Source organism: Sardina pilchardus, chromosome 6 (assembly GCF_963854185.1).
Source record: "Sardina pilchardus chromosome 6, fSarPil1.1, whole genome shotgun sequence".
Taxonomy (NCBI): domain Eukaryota; kingdom Metazoa; phylum Chordata; class Actinopteri; order Clupeiformes; family Clupeidae; genus Sardina; species Sardina pilchardus.
In genome coordinates this window covers 14,913,152-14,931,704 of record NC_084999.1, presented here as the reverse complement: position 1 = coordinate 14,931,704, position 18,553 = coordinate 14,913,152, and the positions used below count along the sequence as shown (strand labels likewise).

The 18,553-nt window shown below is 41.9% G+C and overlaps 2 protein-coding genes across 2 annotated transcripts in view; both read right to left on the bottom strand.

Moving 5' to 3' along the window:
- Window positions 1-18,553, bottom strand: part of si:dkeyp-97a10.2 (uncharacterized) — a 360,817-nt gene that overhangs the window by 58,157 nt on the left and 284,107 nt on the right. The gene's annotated exons all lie outside the window — the stretch shown is intronic.
- On the bottom strand, window positions 4,660-16,606 carry LOC134082061 (free fatty acid receptor 3-like). The gene is made up of 2 exons (XM_062537701.1): window positions 16,555-16,606; window positions 4,660-5,910 (listed from the first exon to the last, which is right to left on the bottom strand). Exon 2 carries the CDS (start codon window positions 5,904-5,906, stop codon window positions 4,941-4,943), a length of 966 nt encoding a protein of 321 aa, XP_062393685.1. The 5' UTR covers window positions 5,907-5,910; window positions 16,555-16,606; the 3' UTR covers window positions 4,660-4,940.

Below are 18,553 nucleotides of genomic sequence, written 5' to 3'. Positions count from 1 at the left end.
TATGAATTTTGCACATCATGTATTTTGAAACACTTCTCCTAGACGGTTTATCGATATCATATCATATAAGCACTAAAATGATCTTGAGGGGTTGCCCGAGAGGAATTGCGACCAGATTTTTGAATTTCAAAAGTATATCGAAATGGCGAAGGTTTGAATTATGGCGTTTTATTAAGAAACAGGAAGTTGGTGTTATAGGCAGAAAAAAGGTTATGAATTGGATGTAATTTGGCAGCTACATGTGGAATTGCTTCTGCTAGTCAGAGACAGAGCTCTGGCCTAAGTTGTGGCTTTGGGACTCTATAGCGCCACCTAGCAGCACGTTATCTTTTGTGGTTGACACGTACATTCACCAAAATGAACCAAATTTGGTGGACTTGTGTGTTATTGCTATGGCTAGTCAGAGACAGAGCTTTGGCAGAGGGTGTGGCGTAGGGACTCTATAGCGCCACCTAGTGCGTTGTCTGTTGGGGTTGACACAAACATTCATGAAAATTAACCAAATTTGGTGGGCTTGTGTGTTATTGCTATCGGTAGTCAGAGACAGAGCTCTGGCCTAGGGTGTGGCTTAGGGACTCTATAGCGCCACCTAGTGCGTTGTCTATTGTGGTTGACTCATATATTAACGAAAATCAACCAAATTTAGTGGGCTTGTGTGTTATTGCTACCACTAGTCAGAGACAGAGCTCTGGCCTAGAGTGTGGCTTAGGGACTCTAGAGCGCCACCTAGCACATTGTCTGTTGTGGTTGACACATACATTCACAAAAATGAACCAAATTTGGTGGGCATGTGTGTTATTGCTATTGCTATTCAGAGACAGCGCTCTGGCCAAGGTTGTCTTAGGGACTGTATAGCGCCACCTAGCGCATTGTCTGTTGTGGTTGACACACACATTCACGAAAATGAACCAAATTTGGTGGGCTTGTGCGTTATTGCTATCGATAGTCAGAGATAGAGCTCTGGCCTAGGGTGTGGCTTAGGGACTCTATAGCGCTACCTAGCGTGTTGTCTGTTGTGGCTGACACATACATTCAGGAAAATTGACCAAATTTGGTGGGCAAGTGTGTTGCTCATGCACATGCCCACCAACACGCACATGTTGCTTTGTCAGATTCCGAAATCTCACAGGTCTCCGTACCGCAGGTGCTCGGGCCCGCCATCGCCGCTTGCGGCTATATTTATTATTATTATTATTATTATTCTTTCATCGTCTTACCCCGTGCGCCCTTTTTTCACCAACTTAGCATGCTCCAAAACTCTTGTATTTTGGCAGCTACATGTGGAGTTACTGTGGCTACTCAGTGACAGAGCTCTGGCCTAGGGTGTGGCTCAGGGACTCTATAGCGCCACCTAGCGCGCTGTCTGTTGTGGTTGACACATACATTCACGGAAATGAACCAAATTTGGTGGACATGTGTGTTCTAATAATCTGAACAACTTTTACATTTACTCTCTATGGTAAATATTAGAAGAATTTGAGTTATGATTATGATTATGATTTTTGCACATCATGTATTTTGAAACACTTCTCCTAGACGGTTTATCGAAATCATGTAATTTCAGCAGCAAAATGATCTTGAGGGGTTGCCCAAGAGAAATTGCGAACAGATTTTTGAATTTCAAAAGTATATTGAAATGGCAAAGGTTTGAATTATGGCAACTTATTAAAGAAACAGGAAGTTTGTGTTATAGGCAGAAAAAAGATAATAATTTGGATGTAATTTCGCAGCTAAATGTGGAATTGCTACTGCTAGTCAGAGACAGGGCTTTGACCCTAAGGTGTGGCTTCGGGACTCTATAGCGCCACCTAGCAGCGAGTTGTCCGTCTTGGTTGACACAAACATTCATGAAAATGAACCAAATTTGGTGGGCTTGTGTGTTATTGCTATTGCTAGTCAGAGACAGAGCTCTGTCCTAGGGTGTGGCTTAGGGACTCTATAGCGCCACCTAGCAGATTGTGTGTTGTGGTTGATGCATACATTCACGAAAATGAACCAAATTTGGTGGTTGTGTGTTATTGCTGCCGCTACTGAAAGATAGAGCTCTGGCCTAGGGTGTGGCTTAAGGACTCTATAGCGCCACCTAGCAACGCGTTGTCTGTTGTGGTTGACACATACATTCAAGAAAATGAACCAAATTTGGTGGGCTTCTGTGTTATTGCTACCGCTAGTCAAAGACAGAGCTCTGGCCTCGGGTGTGGCTTAGGGACTCTATAGCCCCACCTAGCTTATTGTCTGTTGTGGTTGACACATACATTCACGAAAATGAACCAAATTTGGTGGGCATGTGCATTATTGCTACCGCTAGTCAGGGATAGAGCTCTGGCCTAGGGTGTGGCTTAGGGACTCTATAGCGCCACCTAGCGTATTGTCTGTTGTAGTTGACACACACATTCATGAAAATGAGCCAAATTTGGTGGGCTTGTGTGTTATTGCTATCGATAGTCAGAGATAGAGCTCTGGCGTAGGGTGTGGCTTAGGGACTCTATAGCGCCACCTAGCGTGTTGTCTGTTGTGGTTGACACATACATTCAGGAAAATTGACCACATTTGGTGGGCATGTGTGTTGCTCATGCACATGCCCACCAACACGCACATGTTGCTTTATTAGATTCCGAAATGTCACAGGTCTCCGCACCGCTGGTGCTCGGGCCCGCCATCGCCGCTTGCGGCTATATTAAATAATATGAATTTCATTTGAACAGGACCTAATTAATTACCTGTAATGTCTGATGTCTGTACAGGAACACTGTGCGAATACGCCGCTCTGTCTGGCACCTGGCTATTTTGTGTTTTCAATTCATTTGTGAAGCGACCTTGGGTGTCTTGAAAGGCGCTATATCAATAAAATGTATTATTATTATTATTAATTACATGTCACACATAATACAGCAGTGCACACGTCACAGACCTCTCAGAATTAGGTTACGGGAGAATCAGGTCACAGGAGAAATTCATTGGTAAAACCCACTGTGAGAAATAAACATGGAGATACCGCTTTTAGATATGACTCTGCTTCTGAACCAACTTGCAGATGACATAAAAAATATGCTCCAGTTATTTCCAATTTCAGATCTAGACGACCAAAAATGGTTTCAGATGCGCTCTACTGATCACATGTCTTGTACATAATCAGATGCAATTTGCACTGTACTTTAAAAACAATGCTTATGCTTTTATTCACTACATGGCAACTTGTAGTGCTTGTAGCATTAACAGACTGTGGAACAGACAGACGCAATTTAGAGACCTATTTGTGGGATCATCAAAACAGGAAACTAGCCACTTATGTGTGAAACCCACAGGGCATTTAGCCTTCTCAGTGTTAGAAGTAGGTCAAATTATTATTGAGTCAGGCAATGAGCGTTTGTGTCTATCTTACTAATGGTATGGAATTTGATTATTATATTAGTATTATTATCAAATAAGTAGATACCTTTAAGGTATCAGTTTTAGTTTGAGCAGTGATCATGTGAGCAAGTCTCACAACTCAGACTCATGAAGTGGTCAGGTTTTATATCCTCAGTGATTTGATCATACAGACAGACATTTTACCTAAATAGGTAAACTTACTGTTTGCTTTTGCTGGAAAAAAGGTCTCAAGTGATCTCTAATTGCATTCAGATCTACCATCCATCGAAAATAAATAAATGACAACATCTCTGGATTTGTAAGTTCTTGCCTCTTGTCCTCAGGGAGATGTATGTAGCCTATAGATTACTGCAACTCACTTTTCCTTGGCTCCCCACTAAGTCCCTTCACAGATTGCAATACATTCAAAACTCTGCAGCCAGGCTCCTCATCCATACCAAACAATCTGCACACATCACCCCCATTCTCCATCAACTCCACTGGCAACCAGTTCCGTCCCAGATTATAACTAGATTGTGTGACGGAATAACAATTGGGAGCATTTAGACTCGCCGCAGTAATATCCTCAGTCTTGCACTTTCAGTTTCACTTTGGAGTGAGGATATGTGCCACACAATATCCCTCTGACCTGCTTAGAAATGCACCACGTTTTATTTTGTCTCACCATACTTGGTCGTGTGACTACTCTTGTAACTGTATTTTAATAGGGAAAACATGGAGGTGTTTGGTCAATTCCAACTTCATCTCTGTTTGGATCCTGAATGAACTGGGCTAGCTAAGTGCTATCAAAGTAGCGCCGCGCACCAGAGCCAGTGCACACATTGAAACGTGAGAGGTATGTATCAACTCTCTTAGTTAAGGGAATAACATAATTTAATATGAAAAAACAGTTAAGTGTTCCTTTAAAGGAAATTGCCATGAATGTCCTCAATTTTACTCTAAATGGTTATCTATTTTGCCCTGCCTAACACCTCCCATTCTGTAAGCTTGCAGTGGACTTTTAAAATCTCCGCTCCTTTCACTCAATAACATTTAGAATTTAGAACAATATAGAATTTTCAGATTTAGAGCCAATGTGACTCTAAAATATACCATGACACATACAAACAATATACTGCTCATATACAATACACTGCTCATAATTGAAACATTAATTTCATTTATTTAGTTTTACAGTAAAGCTCTAATAAAAAAGAAGATTTCAGTTGAAGATATCAGTTATTTACATTGTTTATCATCAGAAAACATTACAAACAAATTGCCTGTGCAATACATTCATCCTTATGGCGGTGTATCACCTGAGTTGCAAGGGATTGCAACAAAAACATCTTTAAGTTGCCTTTTATTTTTTCTTGCGTCTAAGTCTTAATTGGATCTCCACAACTGCTACAATGCAAGCGGTGAGTATGTTGACAGCAGACTTTAATATCACATTTCAGTATTTCTTCACATAAGAAGCAAAAGAAGCAAAGAGGCATTAAAGAAGAACTACATTGTATGTGCTTGCTAAATCATTATGTGCAAAACAGCTCTACATGGGCCTAGAGAGTAAAGTTACTCAATAATCCTTACATGTCTAGATTATCATTGGTGCTTTGTGTGCGCTCCTCCAGTTCTAACGTTTGGGCAGTGTTCCGCTGGTACACACTGCAGGAGGGGCACTGCAGCTTGGAGCTGAACCTGTTGAGGATTTGTGTGAACGTCCCCCTCAGGGCCGAGGAGGAGAAGTAGTAGATGAAGGGGTCAAGGCAGGTGTTCAAGGTGCTGGTGAGCACGGCATAGTTGCGCCATTTCGGACTCTCGTTGGTGATGTGGCCTATAAGGTGGGAGATGTTATAGGGGCCGAAGCAGACGAGAAAGACCACCATGGTGCCGAAGGCTAGCCCGATGGCTCTGTAACGTCGCCGGGGGTTGATGTTGGGCAGCTGGTAGAGGATGCGGATGAAGTTGATGTAGCAGAAGCAGCAGATGAGAAGCGGCACGCAGAAGAGGAGGACAAACTGCTGCAGGCGAAATGGCAGTAGTACCTTTAGCTGATCATCGCAGAAGTCTTCGTAGCAATGCACGTGGCTGCTATTATGCTTGTCATCAGAGTAGTGCATAATGAAGACAATGCTACACTGTGCCAAGGAGATGGTCCAAATGACGACGCTGCCCACCACTGCATGCAGAGGCTTTCTGTTTAGTTTGTACTTGATGGGAAAGGCAACTCCAAAGTAGCGCTCAACACTTATGGCAGTGAGGTACAGGCTGCTGTTGTAGATGGTGCCATAGAAGATTATCCCTGTCAAAGGGCACAGGAAGTAGGGCATGTTCCACTCCATGTGGTCGATGGCCTCCTTCATCCTTATGGGGAGGAAGACCAGGAAGAGCAGATCGGACACAGTGAGGCCAATCAGTAGCACGTCCACAGGTGTTGCCTTTTGCTGCACCTTCTTGACGAAGGCATAGAGGGCAAAGATGTTGGCTGGCAGCCCGAAGATGAATGTGATGATGTACACCACAAGAAACAGCATGTTTTCCTTATCGAACATTTTGCTGTTAATCAGAATTATAAGACACGTGAAAAACCAACAGGGATTGTACATTATATAAACAAATCAACACAGGCAGATAATCAGAAGACACTAAGTATGTTTACTTGGACACTAATATAACAATATTATTAAAGAGAAACACTCTTCAATTGGTCAGACTGCCTTTTCATGACCATGATCATGAGACTACGAGACTGCAAGACTTTCTGTTTATCAGTGCACCGACCCGGCAGCCCAAAGTTGCAAGGGTGGTTTTTCCACTCACAGACGCTAGGTGGAAGCGAAACGGCCACCATTCAACCAAAAAAAAGACATATAATCATTCCAATGATTCCAAAGCTGTTCAGTTGAGGCAAATTAAGCTAAAAAAAACTCTGCATAGTTCGCCTTTATCCAGATTAAGATACTCAGAATAAGATGTCTTAGACCGAATAATGCAATTAGCCTTTTTTTTTTTTTTTTTTTTTAAATAATTAGCAGAAATCTCCTCTTTAACCCTCTGGAGTCTAAATCCCCCCCTGGTGATTTGAAAAACTGTTCCAAACACACACCTCAATCTCTAGTTTTTGTCCTAGAAACACAAGTGACACCATTGGAAACCTTTAATCAACTAGTTTCCAAATATATGTTTTAAAAGAGAATGTATCTATGGCACTTTGTAAAAACAATAAAAGAAAATCCTAGGATTTCAGTCCTCTCACCTGCAGCAGGCCCATTCAACTTAATTTGCATTTGAAAGAGACACTCACTATCAAAGATCATATAGCGCTCCGCTCTAGAATCTTTGCTCACTATAAGTGACACATTTAGTCTGACTTTTTTCCAATTTGTAGTAAAACCTTTTTTAATGTTCCTTTTACTTATACAGAGCCAACACTGTTGTTTTCAAGGTTCAAACTTCAAAAGTCTTAGCTCGATATATTTATTGTGTGTTTTTTACCTTATGTTTGAACTTTGACCTTTGAAAATCGTTTTTTAAATAGTTGTGTTTACACTGAATTATAATAAAAGTAATTTCATTACATCCACTTTACTCACATATCATTATTGTGGAGGATCTCTAGAATATAACCAAATGTGCCATTTTTAGTTAGATGAAAAACTGCCTCAAAGTGCCTGAAAAGGCCCCGGAAGTGTTAAAGCAACACCATGGAAGTTTTGCTCTCGGGGTCCCCCTACAGTTGGGAAACAGTAATTTCTTCTACTTATGTTGTAAAATCTGTCACGGTTACACCAGAAACAAGTTAGACATCGTACAATATAGGCTAGACATATTGAGGCTACACATTAAATATTAAATGATGTGGTAGGCTACTACGATACCAGTTATCTGATAGGCTACATTTGTAAAACTAGGCTTTCAGCTCAGGTCTGTGCACATTCTTCTCAGTATTGGGATGATGTTGGTCATTGTTGGTCAATTACTTATTTAAAAAAAAAATGATTACGATAGCGTAGCCTAATCTAGGGTGGTCATGTTTAGTATCTCTATAGCTGCTATCCCAGCTAACAATTTCTGGTTAGGAGAAACGTTTTTAGAACGTTTTTTTTCTTGGGTAGGGGAACGTTGCCTGAAAGTTGCGAATGTTGCCCCATGGTTCCCCAGGAAAGTTTTCCTAACGTAAATACTGTTTTTTTTCTGGTTATTTATTTTGGTTTGCAGAACGTTCTCCTAACCTGTAGGGAACGCTACAATATTTGTTCCCCTAACCTCCCAGCAACAAAGTTTAAAGGGGGAAAAAATATGTTGGTTTATCGTGACAGCCATGTAGGTCTAGTTGATTGAACAATTTGCTCCGTTTGTTCACACTTCCCATTTGCGATGACATGTGGGCACTGAGGGAGCGAACGAATATTTGTGATGATTGAGGCAATAAATATTCATAACACGTATGTTTACACACTTACTATTAGCCTTTCTAAACTGCGATGAGTCCGACCAGATACTTGTTACATGTGTCAGCTAAGCTTTTATAGCGGGTTAGGTCTAATACTTTCTTGTCTACGATGTCTTTTTCCCCATCATAAACGATTAAAGAGACCCTATGCAACTTTTTCATAGTCATAAAATCGCTTAGAAATCGTTGTTTTGCTTGACTGACCAGTTTTATCGAAAACAGTAATATTTCCTCCAGCCCCAAGTGTCCCTATAGTAGAGCGGCTAAGCGCAATAATCGATCACTTTGCGATAAAAGCATGAAATTTGGTACAAAGGCTCACAAAGGGGTTCTGATCAGATTTAGGACCGTAGGCGCTCAAAATTTGACCCCTGGGGGTCATGGTGGCCATTTTTCAAAATGGCCGCCAAATATGGATTTTGTAATGGGAAAATGGATTAAAAGCTGCCTGAAACTTAAAATACAATAACACATGTCCCCAGAATGCACATAAATATGAGCACACTTTCACATAGAAGGCATTTAAACTTTAAAATATAAGAAATGTTTTTAAAAAAATTCAAAATGGCCACCAAATATGGCGTTTTTTTGTTGTTGTTTTTATTGTTTTAGCTTTTTCCTCTCTTTTTTGTCTTTTTAATGTAGGCCTGCATAACAAGAAACAAAACAAAGAACCAGTAGTTCAGCTATTCTGCAGTTGAGCTTTGTATATTTACACAATTCAATGAATAACATAACATATAAGATTCCATGCTAAAATTCAATGACCACTTTTGTCTCGGTCAAGAAGCAAAGAAATTATTAACACAGCTTTACACTCTCTGATATTCTCACTCACAGAAACATAAAGCAGTACACTGCAGTGATGCTGCTCTGCATTTGCATTGTTTAATACAACTTTTTGTACATTTGCTGACAATAAGTTCATAGCAGGCTTAAGATGGTTCAGCAAGTGAAATCCAGTATGGTTAAAAACTGCCATTCTCTGTTTTTACCCACCCCTTCTTTAACTTAAAAAGCAGGGCCACAAACACTGATCCTGGTGCTTCACATGAAAATGAACGGTTCTCTATCAGTCAATCTACTCAGCGTCAATCAATGGGAATACACTCCTTGATCACGTGATCACCACTGAAGTCCTAATACGTCCTGTTAAGACATCCCAACATCCTCCTCCCAGCCCAGAGCCCAATTTGCCGGTTGGGCTGGCTGCAGAGCGCCCTGCTGGCAATTTTGCCGTGGCCTCTCCTGGCAGTTCTCTGGGGTCTCACGATGATGACCAGGTCAGACCAGATCTCTCATGGCCTCTGAGAGCAGCTCGCTGGAACAGAACCTGGAGGAGAGTGTCGGGGACGATGCTGAGCAGGAGTCTGTCCCCTCTCCCGGGAATTAGCTACAATGCTTGAACATTCCACCCAGGTGCTGGGTATTGCATGGCCTGAGCAGCCGGAGCATCAGAGCTCGCTCATGGACAGGTCATATTATGAGCAGCGCCCAGAGAGGCGACACCACCCCCCTCTCAGCCCTCCCTGATTTCCTTGGCGAGGTGCAGTGCTCTTGGGGGGAACCCCTATTCAGCGCAATCACCCGTCCAGGGTTTTGGGCCTTTCTCTGGCCTACACGGGGCTGAGGAGCAGGGAATGACCCACCTGCCCGAGGTGGAGGAGGCGCAGGCAGCCTACCTCGCCCCCATCAGCACGTATCCCAAATTGCGTTCAAGATGCTGAGGCTGCAGCGCATTGTTCAGAGCGTGCAGCAGGGGGATTGGATGGCCACAATAGTTGTAAATAGTAAAGGATGCACATTTCCATGTTCCGATTCACCCTTCACCCTTGGCACAGGAAGTATCTAGCTTTGCGTCCGAGGGCAGAGTTTGAGACTTCTCTGTCTTATGCTTCGGGCTAGCGCTATCACCCCGCACTTTCACCGAAGTCGTTCAGGAAGCGGAGTCCTCAGGAGACGGGGTATTAGTATATAAGATGACCTCGATGACTGGGGTCTGTTGGTAGGCTCCAGGCCCCTCCTTCCATTCCATGCACACCCTATCAGGGACCGGAACAAACGCGTTCAAGTGGACAAGAGATGCTGGAGGGCTCTCGCCTATTGGCGCGTCCCCAAGAACCTCTCCATTGGGGAGGGTATCTCACAGGCATGTGGTGACTACAGATGTGTCCCTCCTAGGTCAGGGAGCGGTGTGCGAGGGACACGCAGACCAAAGGAGATGACCAAAGACCATGGGCTGGAACTTTTAACGGTGCATCTAGCTCTCAAGCATTTTCACCAGCTAGGCATGATGTATTGGTGAGGTCAGACAATACAGCGATGGTAGCCTATATGAATCGTCAAGGCAGCATTCGCTCCCATAACTAACTAACAGTGAAAAGCTGGCTGTTATGGGCGAGGTGTCACCTCTCAGGCCATGCAGTTCATGTTCTGGGAGAACAGAATGGGGCAGCAGATATGATCACAAGAGGCCCCCAATCACTAGCCTGGCTCCGCCCTCCTACGTACTTCCCCTCCATTTTCATTTCCCTTCAGTATGTCGCCTGGGTCCAAATGTTAGCGATTGGTTATGGCATATCCAGAGCGGCTCTGGGCAGATTCAATAGTTTTAAATATCAACAGAGTACCCGCATACAAGGAAGTCAATTCTTGGCAGACTCTGTACATGATGAAATATGTACCAGAGTTTGGTACCCTATCATCAGGAGTGGCGTCTTCACCCACAGGTGGTGGAGGGGGTGTGGCAGAGCTCAGGAAAGCTCATGTTGATCTCTTTGCCTTGTGTGAGATGATACACTGTGTGAAGTGGTTTTCCCTGACCGAGATGCTCTGCTGGGAGTGGATGCTCTGGCACATAAATGGCCGAAGGCTTGCTGTATGCTTTATCCCCAAAGGCATTGATCCCAGCGATGTTGCAGAGAGTGAGGAGAGGGTGGCACGTAGTGATTCTGATAGCCCCTCATTGGCCCGATCAGATTTGGTGTCTGGTGCTGATGGCACTGCTACACGGCGAGCCGTGGAGGGACCTGCTGTCCTAGGTGAGCATGGTGATTTGGCACCCAACTCCGGAGAGATGGCAGCTAACTGCACTAGCCAACAATTCTATAACCAAAGAACCCATTAATTTTCATGTGAAGCACCAGGGTCAGTGTTTGTGGCCCTGCCTTGAGGCTTTTTGAGTTTCAGCTTTGACCCTGGTTTGGTCTCAACCTCTTTATGGACAAGAAATTATGTTCAACTTCACACAAACAAGAATACATTTGTCACTGTCTGAAGCTCAGGCAACAGATGCAGATCAAATAGAAGTGGTCAGACACCGGACCAGCAAGAGCAAAAATAAATACAAAACACAAAGCCCAGAAGATGGTTGAGTATAAATTAAAGTCAGAGTCCAATAGCAAAGGAAACTAGCCTGGCAAGCCAAACTATACAGAAATGTATAGTCTGGAGTCGGACCATTCACAGAGCTGAAGCCTGTGGGTGGAATGAACCGGTGTCTTTCAAACTGCCTCTGCACGCAATAGGCCAGCACTTGTGACCAATCGTAGTCGGTCGGCAAAACGGCAAATACATCCTTCTTTAAAATGAATTCCAAAGCCAATTCAACGAGTGCGCTTCGTTAGCCTCATCCATCTTTCGTTGTTCTCTATGGTTGTTCAACACGGTCTCACACCCAACTCGTCGACCGAGGACGCATGGTCAAGCCCCCTGGCGCCAATATCGGAAGCCGAAGGTGCCCCCACGGGTTCATATGCAACGCAAAGGGGGCTGCCATAGACATCAATGTAAATGTGCTGGGTTGTTCTGCTATCTCGCTGTCTCGCAGCTCTGTCGTCACCGTGCTAAGGCGGGCTCAAGGACTCAGATAGAGCGTTCTGATTGTACAGGCTGACTTGGTGCCGAACGCAGGCTTGGCCTTAACGGTGCGACCCTAGACCATCCCACTAGGCAAAAAATATTTGTTGCCGCTAGGGTGCGTCTAGATTTCTAGGCTAAAAGGAAACCTCAGAGGTTGGCAAAACTGCCTTTCTTCGAAAAAACGGCATGCCTGATATAAAGCTGAAAATCACCACCTCAGAATGAGATAATATGGGTATTTATACATTTTCTGACTCCCAAAAGTCATGCCAGTATTGCAGTGCTTGCATTTTGTATCTCTGATGCTCCCTGATGCCACATGATTAAAAGAAAAAATATGATTTAGGCAGAAATGGCAGGAAAATGTGTGTATTTAAAAGTTTGAAGAGCTCCAGGTTCGGCTGTATTTGTCCAAAGTGTTGACAAAAGGATTTGAATGAAAGCTCAGATTGCCCTCTTTAAATGATACCTAACATTATAAAATCAAATATGTAAACATGTCTTTAACAAAGGCCAATAGCAAGATAGGCACCTGCACCAAAAATGTGTTTTTTTTCAATGGGCAGGGTAACTATAACAGCTGATAACACTAATTTAGCTGTGACTCCAGAAGGGTTTTCATAAAAAACTGTTAACTATAGACATGTATCTTTTCAAAAAGTATAAGCAACCTTTGCCACCTTCAGTGGTAGGCTACGGACATCTCATCTGGCCCATGGACTAATTATGACATTATGAAATCCATATTTGGCAGCTATTTTGATTTTATTTTTAACATTATCTTATATTTTAGAGTTTAAAGACCTTCTATGTGAAAGTGTGCTCATATTTACAGGTGTTATGGTGAAATGTGTTATTGCATTTTATGTTTCTGGCAGCTTTTAATCCATTTTCCCATTACGAAATCCATATTTGGCGGCCATTTTGAAAAATGGCCGCCATGACCCCCAGGGGTCAAATTTTGAGCGCCTACGGTCCTAAATCTGATCAGACCCCCTTTGTGAGCCTTTGTACCAAATTTCATGCTTTTATCGCAAAGTGATCGATTCTGATGAAAATCTGCGCTTAGCCGCCCCACTACTATCCGATATTGCAACCTTGCAGTTTGTTCAGGAGATGATCGTTCCCTGTTTACATCTGGAAGGCTGAGATGCATAAAGAACAAGAATAACCACGCTTGCAATTTATATATTTATATATAGCCTATATATGTAAATATACTGTACACGCTAAAGCTGTCGGGGAAGCTCTGCAGAGAAATATGCAAGCATAAAATGAGCGAAAATGAAAAACGAAACCGAAACTTAAATCGCCAATCCTGCATAGTTTCTCTTTAAGTCAGATCCGGTAATTTTATTGTTCAAAACATCAGCAGACCATTAAATGTCCTCGGTTCAGAACTATGATGGATTTTGGTTTAATTTGTTTTAAATTGGGACTGGGAATTGTGGGATAGGCTAAGTGAAAATAGTAAACAACAAAACAGTAGGCTAAACTCGTAGGCTTTAAATTGGACAGCCGTATAAATTGGACAGGATTATAACTTGGGTTGATTGCTCAGCCCAACTGTTGACATTCTGTGCATGTCTGAAAGACTGTATTTCACAAATGAAACCAGTGCGAGTCGAGAGTAGACTGTTGACTGCAGGGCAGAATTTGTTTTCACGGCGGTCCGGGGATTTCTCCCCCGGGAAATTTTGAAAATTGTGCTGTTTAAGATGCAGTCTCAACGTTTGAGAAAGAAAGGCCATTCGTTGGAGTCCTCATCATCATATTTTCATAACAAATAAAGCTTTAAAAACATTAATGCATAATTTTCAGGTGCCACTCTAATCGCTAACTGTAGGCTACATGGATTAATCCAACACAACTCTTTGTCAGATTTTCTGTTAGCATGAAAACGGTGTTTGCCTAGGGACTATGGCTAGCCTAGCTCTTCCACCTTGTTTACCCTGTAGCAGTGTTTATTTTTACTGTATTGGACTTAATGGAACATGGAAAACGATGTGAAGAACGTGATTCGATACCATACAGCCAGTAGCCTACGTGAGTAACTTTATCTCTGTGTTATCCAAATGTTTTAAAGTTAGCGTGGTACAGAGTCTGCTAACACACCAACACACCAGAGCTGGCTGTCTTTTTTCACGGACCCGAGATGATGGCAGTAGCTTCTCGGGGTCATCCCTATGTTCCCCGGGTCCTATGTTCCCCGTTTTTTCCCAAAAGGGTCCTATATTCCCCGGGTGCAATACATACCGGGGAACATACTGTAGGACCCTTTTTTGGAAAAGCGGGGAACATAGGACCCTTTTTATAATTTAAGAAGAAAAGGGTCCTATGCTCCCCAGTCCCATACAAAGTGGGGAACATAGGACCTGGGGAACATAGGTACGCTCCCCTTCTCTCTACCTCTCGCGCTAGCTGCCCCAGTTGCTACTAGCTAGACGGGCTATAGGCTCTGGTAGGAATATCAATCCAACAGAGGGGGAAATAATAGAATAGGCCTATTATGTCGAATTTGCAACAAATTATTCCGACTAAGTTGCAGTGTGGCTGCTGGCCGTGTTCAATTTGAAACTCACAGAAACTCGGGGGCGATTTTCATCAACAATAAACCCCAAGCACATAACCAGAAAACAGCGTTCTATATGGTTATACAAATAAGATACCAAAAAAACCAACTAAGTAGCAACGTTTTGTGAAAAGAGAAATGCATTTCTTTTCTTAGTTGTAGCTAATGTTCTCTCCAGGGTATTAGACGGTTACTGAAAAACTAACCAAAGGAGAACCAACGGCTAACGTTATTTGCTTGCTGGGATTCAACCATATAACGTTTTTTTTTTTTTTTTTTTGTAAAAACATTAGGGGAACGTTCATTTTTTGACAACCTGGAGATAACGTTCTCTAAACGTTATTAGTAGGTTACTGAAAAACTAACCACAGGGGAACAAGCTAACGTTACTTAAAGTTAGCAGAACGTTATTTGCTTGCTGGGATGGTATTCACGTCCATAGTGGCATATATTTGCATGCCCAAAATGTTTGGAGAGGCAGAGCTCTTGTAATATGATGACAGAATCTTACACGTGATAACTTTGTTTTTCAAGATAATTGTTTGGTCAGTAGCCTAGGCTATAGGCGGTAGATTTACACCTTGAGCTATAGGCCTAACTATCACACATAACCAGCTCCCGAGCAGTTTGGTTGGCAGCATGGTGATATAGAGCTAGGATACACGTGCATTTGTTGACAAGCCAAATTCTGCAGGAGGAGTTCTCACGTCTTTGGCAAACTCGGGCTGCCTGCCTTGCCTATTCCAGATAGCATACATTTCAGCATATCATCATATTGATAATTTCACAGGTTTTATTTTTTTCAAACGCCAAAAGGTCACGCGTACAGTAGCTCATGTTTATACTTACAGAATGAATATAATTCAATTGTTTGTAGGCCTATGGTAATGGCATAGACTATAGGGTCAATATGAAGCAATCTGCAAAGTAGAAAAGTCGATTTGCAATATAGCCTATGGCAAGACAACAAACATGACTCAGTCATTAGGTTGGTGATTCCGCAAAATCGGTGCCTTTTAGCATCCCTAACAGAAAATCAGTTATAAAATGGCTTTAATAATGAATAAATGTGCAATTTAAAAACGCTTACTGTTACTGCAGATCCCATCATTAATATAAGATCAAGTAAAATCCAACAAATTACTACCGGTATTTAAAATAATTAAAATCACATTTTATATGCTAAAGGTAAGGATTTTGGCCTGTCCCACGTATAGTTGTTCTTTTTCAACATACTTCTCATTGATAAGATATGTGGGCACAAAGACAGACAGACAGACAGACAGACAGACAGACAGACAAACAAACGCCGGTCCCCGATGAAAACATAACCTCCTTGGCGGAGGTAATTAACAGTCATAAAATGGTAAATGGTATAGCTGAGATGCCCCCACATAATTTCTTGTACTATGAATATGTCTTAAATGATTGGGTATTGAAAAAATGTAGCTTGGAACAACTTTATTTTTTAACATTTTGAAGTCGAAAAGGCACTACGTGTAGGCCTACACCCCGTTTAGATAGGCTTAGGCTAGGCCTACTGACTGTTTTTTGTCCTAATATAAAAGGACCTCGTCATAAATCGCTACTTCAACATCAGGCTGTAGCCTACAAAGTTTGCACTTGTATCATGACACTTTCGGTTTCGTTGCTGCTTTGGCCATCAACTGTCTATTAAACATAAACGCTATTGGGTTCACACTGAATTTGAGGAAGTGGTGGGGGAAGTGTAGCCTATGCCGTAAAGCAGTCGAATTTTGTAGTTCTTTTTGGGCATGGATTCACACCCAAAATCCAAAGTTCCATATAGTGCCAGTAAAAGCGATACAGACACCGCAGGCTATGGCAGACGTGTCATTCAACCAATTGTAAATCAATGTACCATCACAAGGGTCTTGCAAATATATTATGAAGGTTAAAAAACTCCATGGTGTTGCTTTAATGTCAAAGTGAATGACATTCACAACCTTTAAAAAAGGCTAATCAAAATTGATCAAGATTCCATTTATAAGAGCAGTAAAAATGGAAATATCAATACTTTTTATGGGCACTATAAATGTTATGTTTTGAATCTGATCTAATACTTATAGATTGAGGTGCTTATATGCTATTTTTATTCAGCGAGAACAATCAACAAGTTATTCATATAGTATAATTTATATGGTTACAATGGTGCATTTTAATACATTCTGTGTTTGTCAAAATAAAAGCTCAAGATATTCTAGTACATATTCATTATATTTGTCAATTAAGTGTAAAATGATACATTTCAGCATTATTTTGCCACAGCTTTCATCAACAAATTGGTGCCTACCTTTATAAAACCTGCTAAGTACAGCTTCTGTGATGTCTCTTCTTTGCTGTGGAGACTGGTTGTTATTTTCTGTTGCTCAGAGTCCACAAAGGAAATGACACCTCTCAAATATATAGGGCTGCTGCTAATCACGTTACTACTAGTCACTAGCCGATCTATTCTATCATTCGGTCAACTGTGAATTTCTTTTAATGGGTGCACTGCAACTCATAGTTTGGAAAACAAATAGTTTATTTTTTAGCTTCTTTTAATGGCTCCATTCCAAATGGGAAAAACTGCTGTCAAAAAAGATTCAGAGTATATGAACACAACACTAGCCAAAACTAGATGTACCGCACAACAGTACAAAATATGACCACCGCGGAGTCCTGCACATTCTCTCCGCATAAATGAATCACGCTTGTCAATTTGTTTCCATCTCCTATTCCATCCCATGTGTGTGCAAGCAGGGGCGGAGTGGGACACTAAAATCCACCGGGAATATTCTGACCACACCGGCCCCCTACCCGCCGCCAGCCCACTGCCGGCCCAACCCACCCATGCCTTGAGCACGACCACCTTCCGTATATTATAAACACAAACAAAATGTTGGCTAAATGTAATATAGTCAATCTATGAAGGTCCAGGTCCAGACTTTCATGTTTCAGTTTTACGGGCATTTGCATGCAAAACATGCAATACACCATTTTTACACTAAATTTCTTGGTTGGGAAATGTATGTCCACATATACTGTAACATATACTGTAATCAAAAGTCAAAAGCATTTTACATCTCTACCTTGCCCTCTCCTTGGGCCTGCTCCTCTCACTGCTCCTGCACCTCCGCACCTTGCTCTTCTCCCTGGGCCCATTGTTCTTACTCTTCCTCATCCAGACATTAGGCTACAGTATTTGTCTTTTTATGTTTCTGTTTCCAAAAACATCACCTCCTCCTTTTACTGTGTAAGTATAATGTAAATGTAAAAAGTAACCCCTGCCACTGAGTCTAAGACAAACTGGAATCAGCTGTGGTTGGCCCAATTTACCCAACATCATCTATGTGCCAGTTATTCAATTGTTTGTTTATTATCAGCTGAGATATATTGTTTTTGAACTGATATCATTGCAGAAGGACAGGTTACTGAGGGTTGGAATTGTTTTAACTATTGTGGGATGTCATGTGTTAACAGTAACATCTGTAAAATAATAGAAAAACGATCCATCATTTTGTTGTTTGTTAAGAAAATGTAAGCATTGTGGAAATGTGTTCACTGCCTGCATATTGTGCGAAAACGACATGAAATGTGTGAATGGTATGGCCGCAATGTGTTTAGAGTTTTGAAAACGTGACAACTGTTTGGACAAACGCTATGTCAGTCACTGAAAAAAACTGTAAGCCATCTATTCGTTTGAAATGTAGGCTACATGAGTTAACTAGCTTGTGATATTTTCCGTCTAGCAAGTAGCCTAATGTAGTTGAGCTTTGCGTCAATGATTTTCATTCTGTCAAATTTACCTGCACTCGTAATGGCCGTGGACTAGACTACGGGTAGCCTAAATCTGTTTTGAGCATTTAGATGCATGCTCCTCCAGCAGTCGCTTCTTCTTAATTCTGCCTTTTTCAGCCCCCTCTTTCTCTTTCCTCTTCTTGCCTTCCATATTAATCAAGCAAACACCTAATCCGTTCACTATCAAAACGCTACTTTCACGAATAGTGTAGGCTAAGGGGCCATGCCATTAGAGGAGGGGCCGCTCATCTATCCCCCTACATTTCTGTAATAGACTGACCTAGCAAACGTATTTGCCATTCCCAGGAGGCTTTGCTGTTCTATTTTGAATTTATTTGTGACCAAAAGAGTTAAATAACACTTTTTAAAAATATGAAGAATTAAATGAAGACACCCAAGGCTACACACAAATGCACTGATCGGAGAGAACTGAGATGAATAGGCCTGTAATTAATATGTAAGGTAACCATGACTAAGGTATATATCGCAACTGAATGGTTTAAATAGTGGTT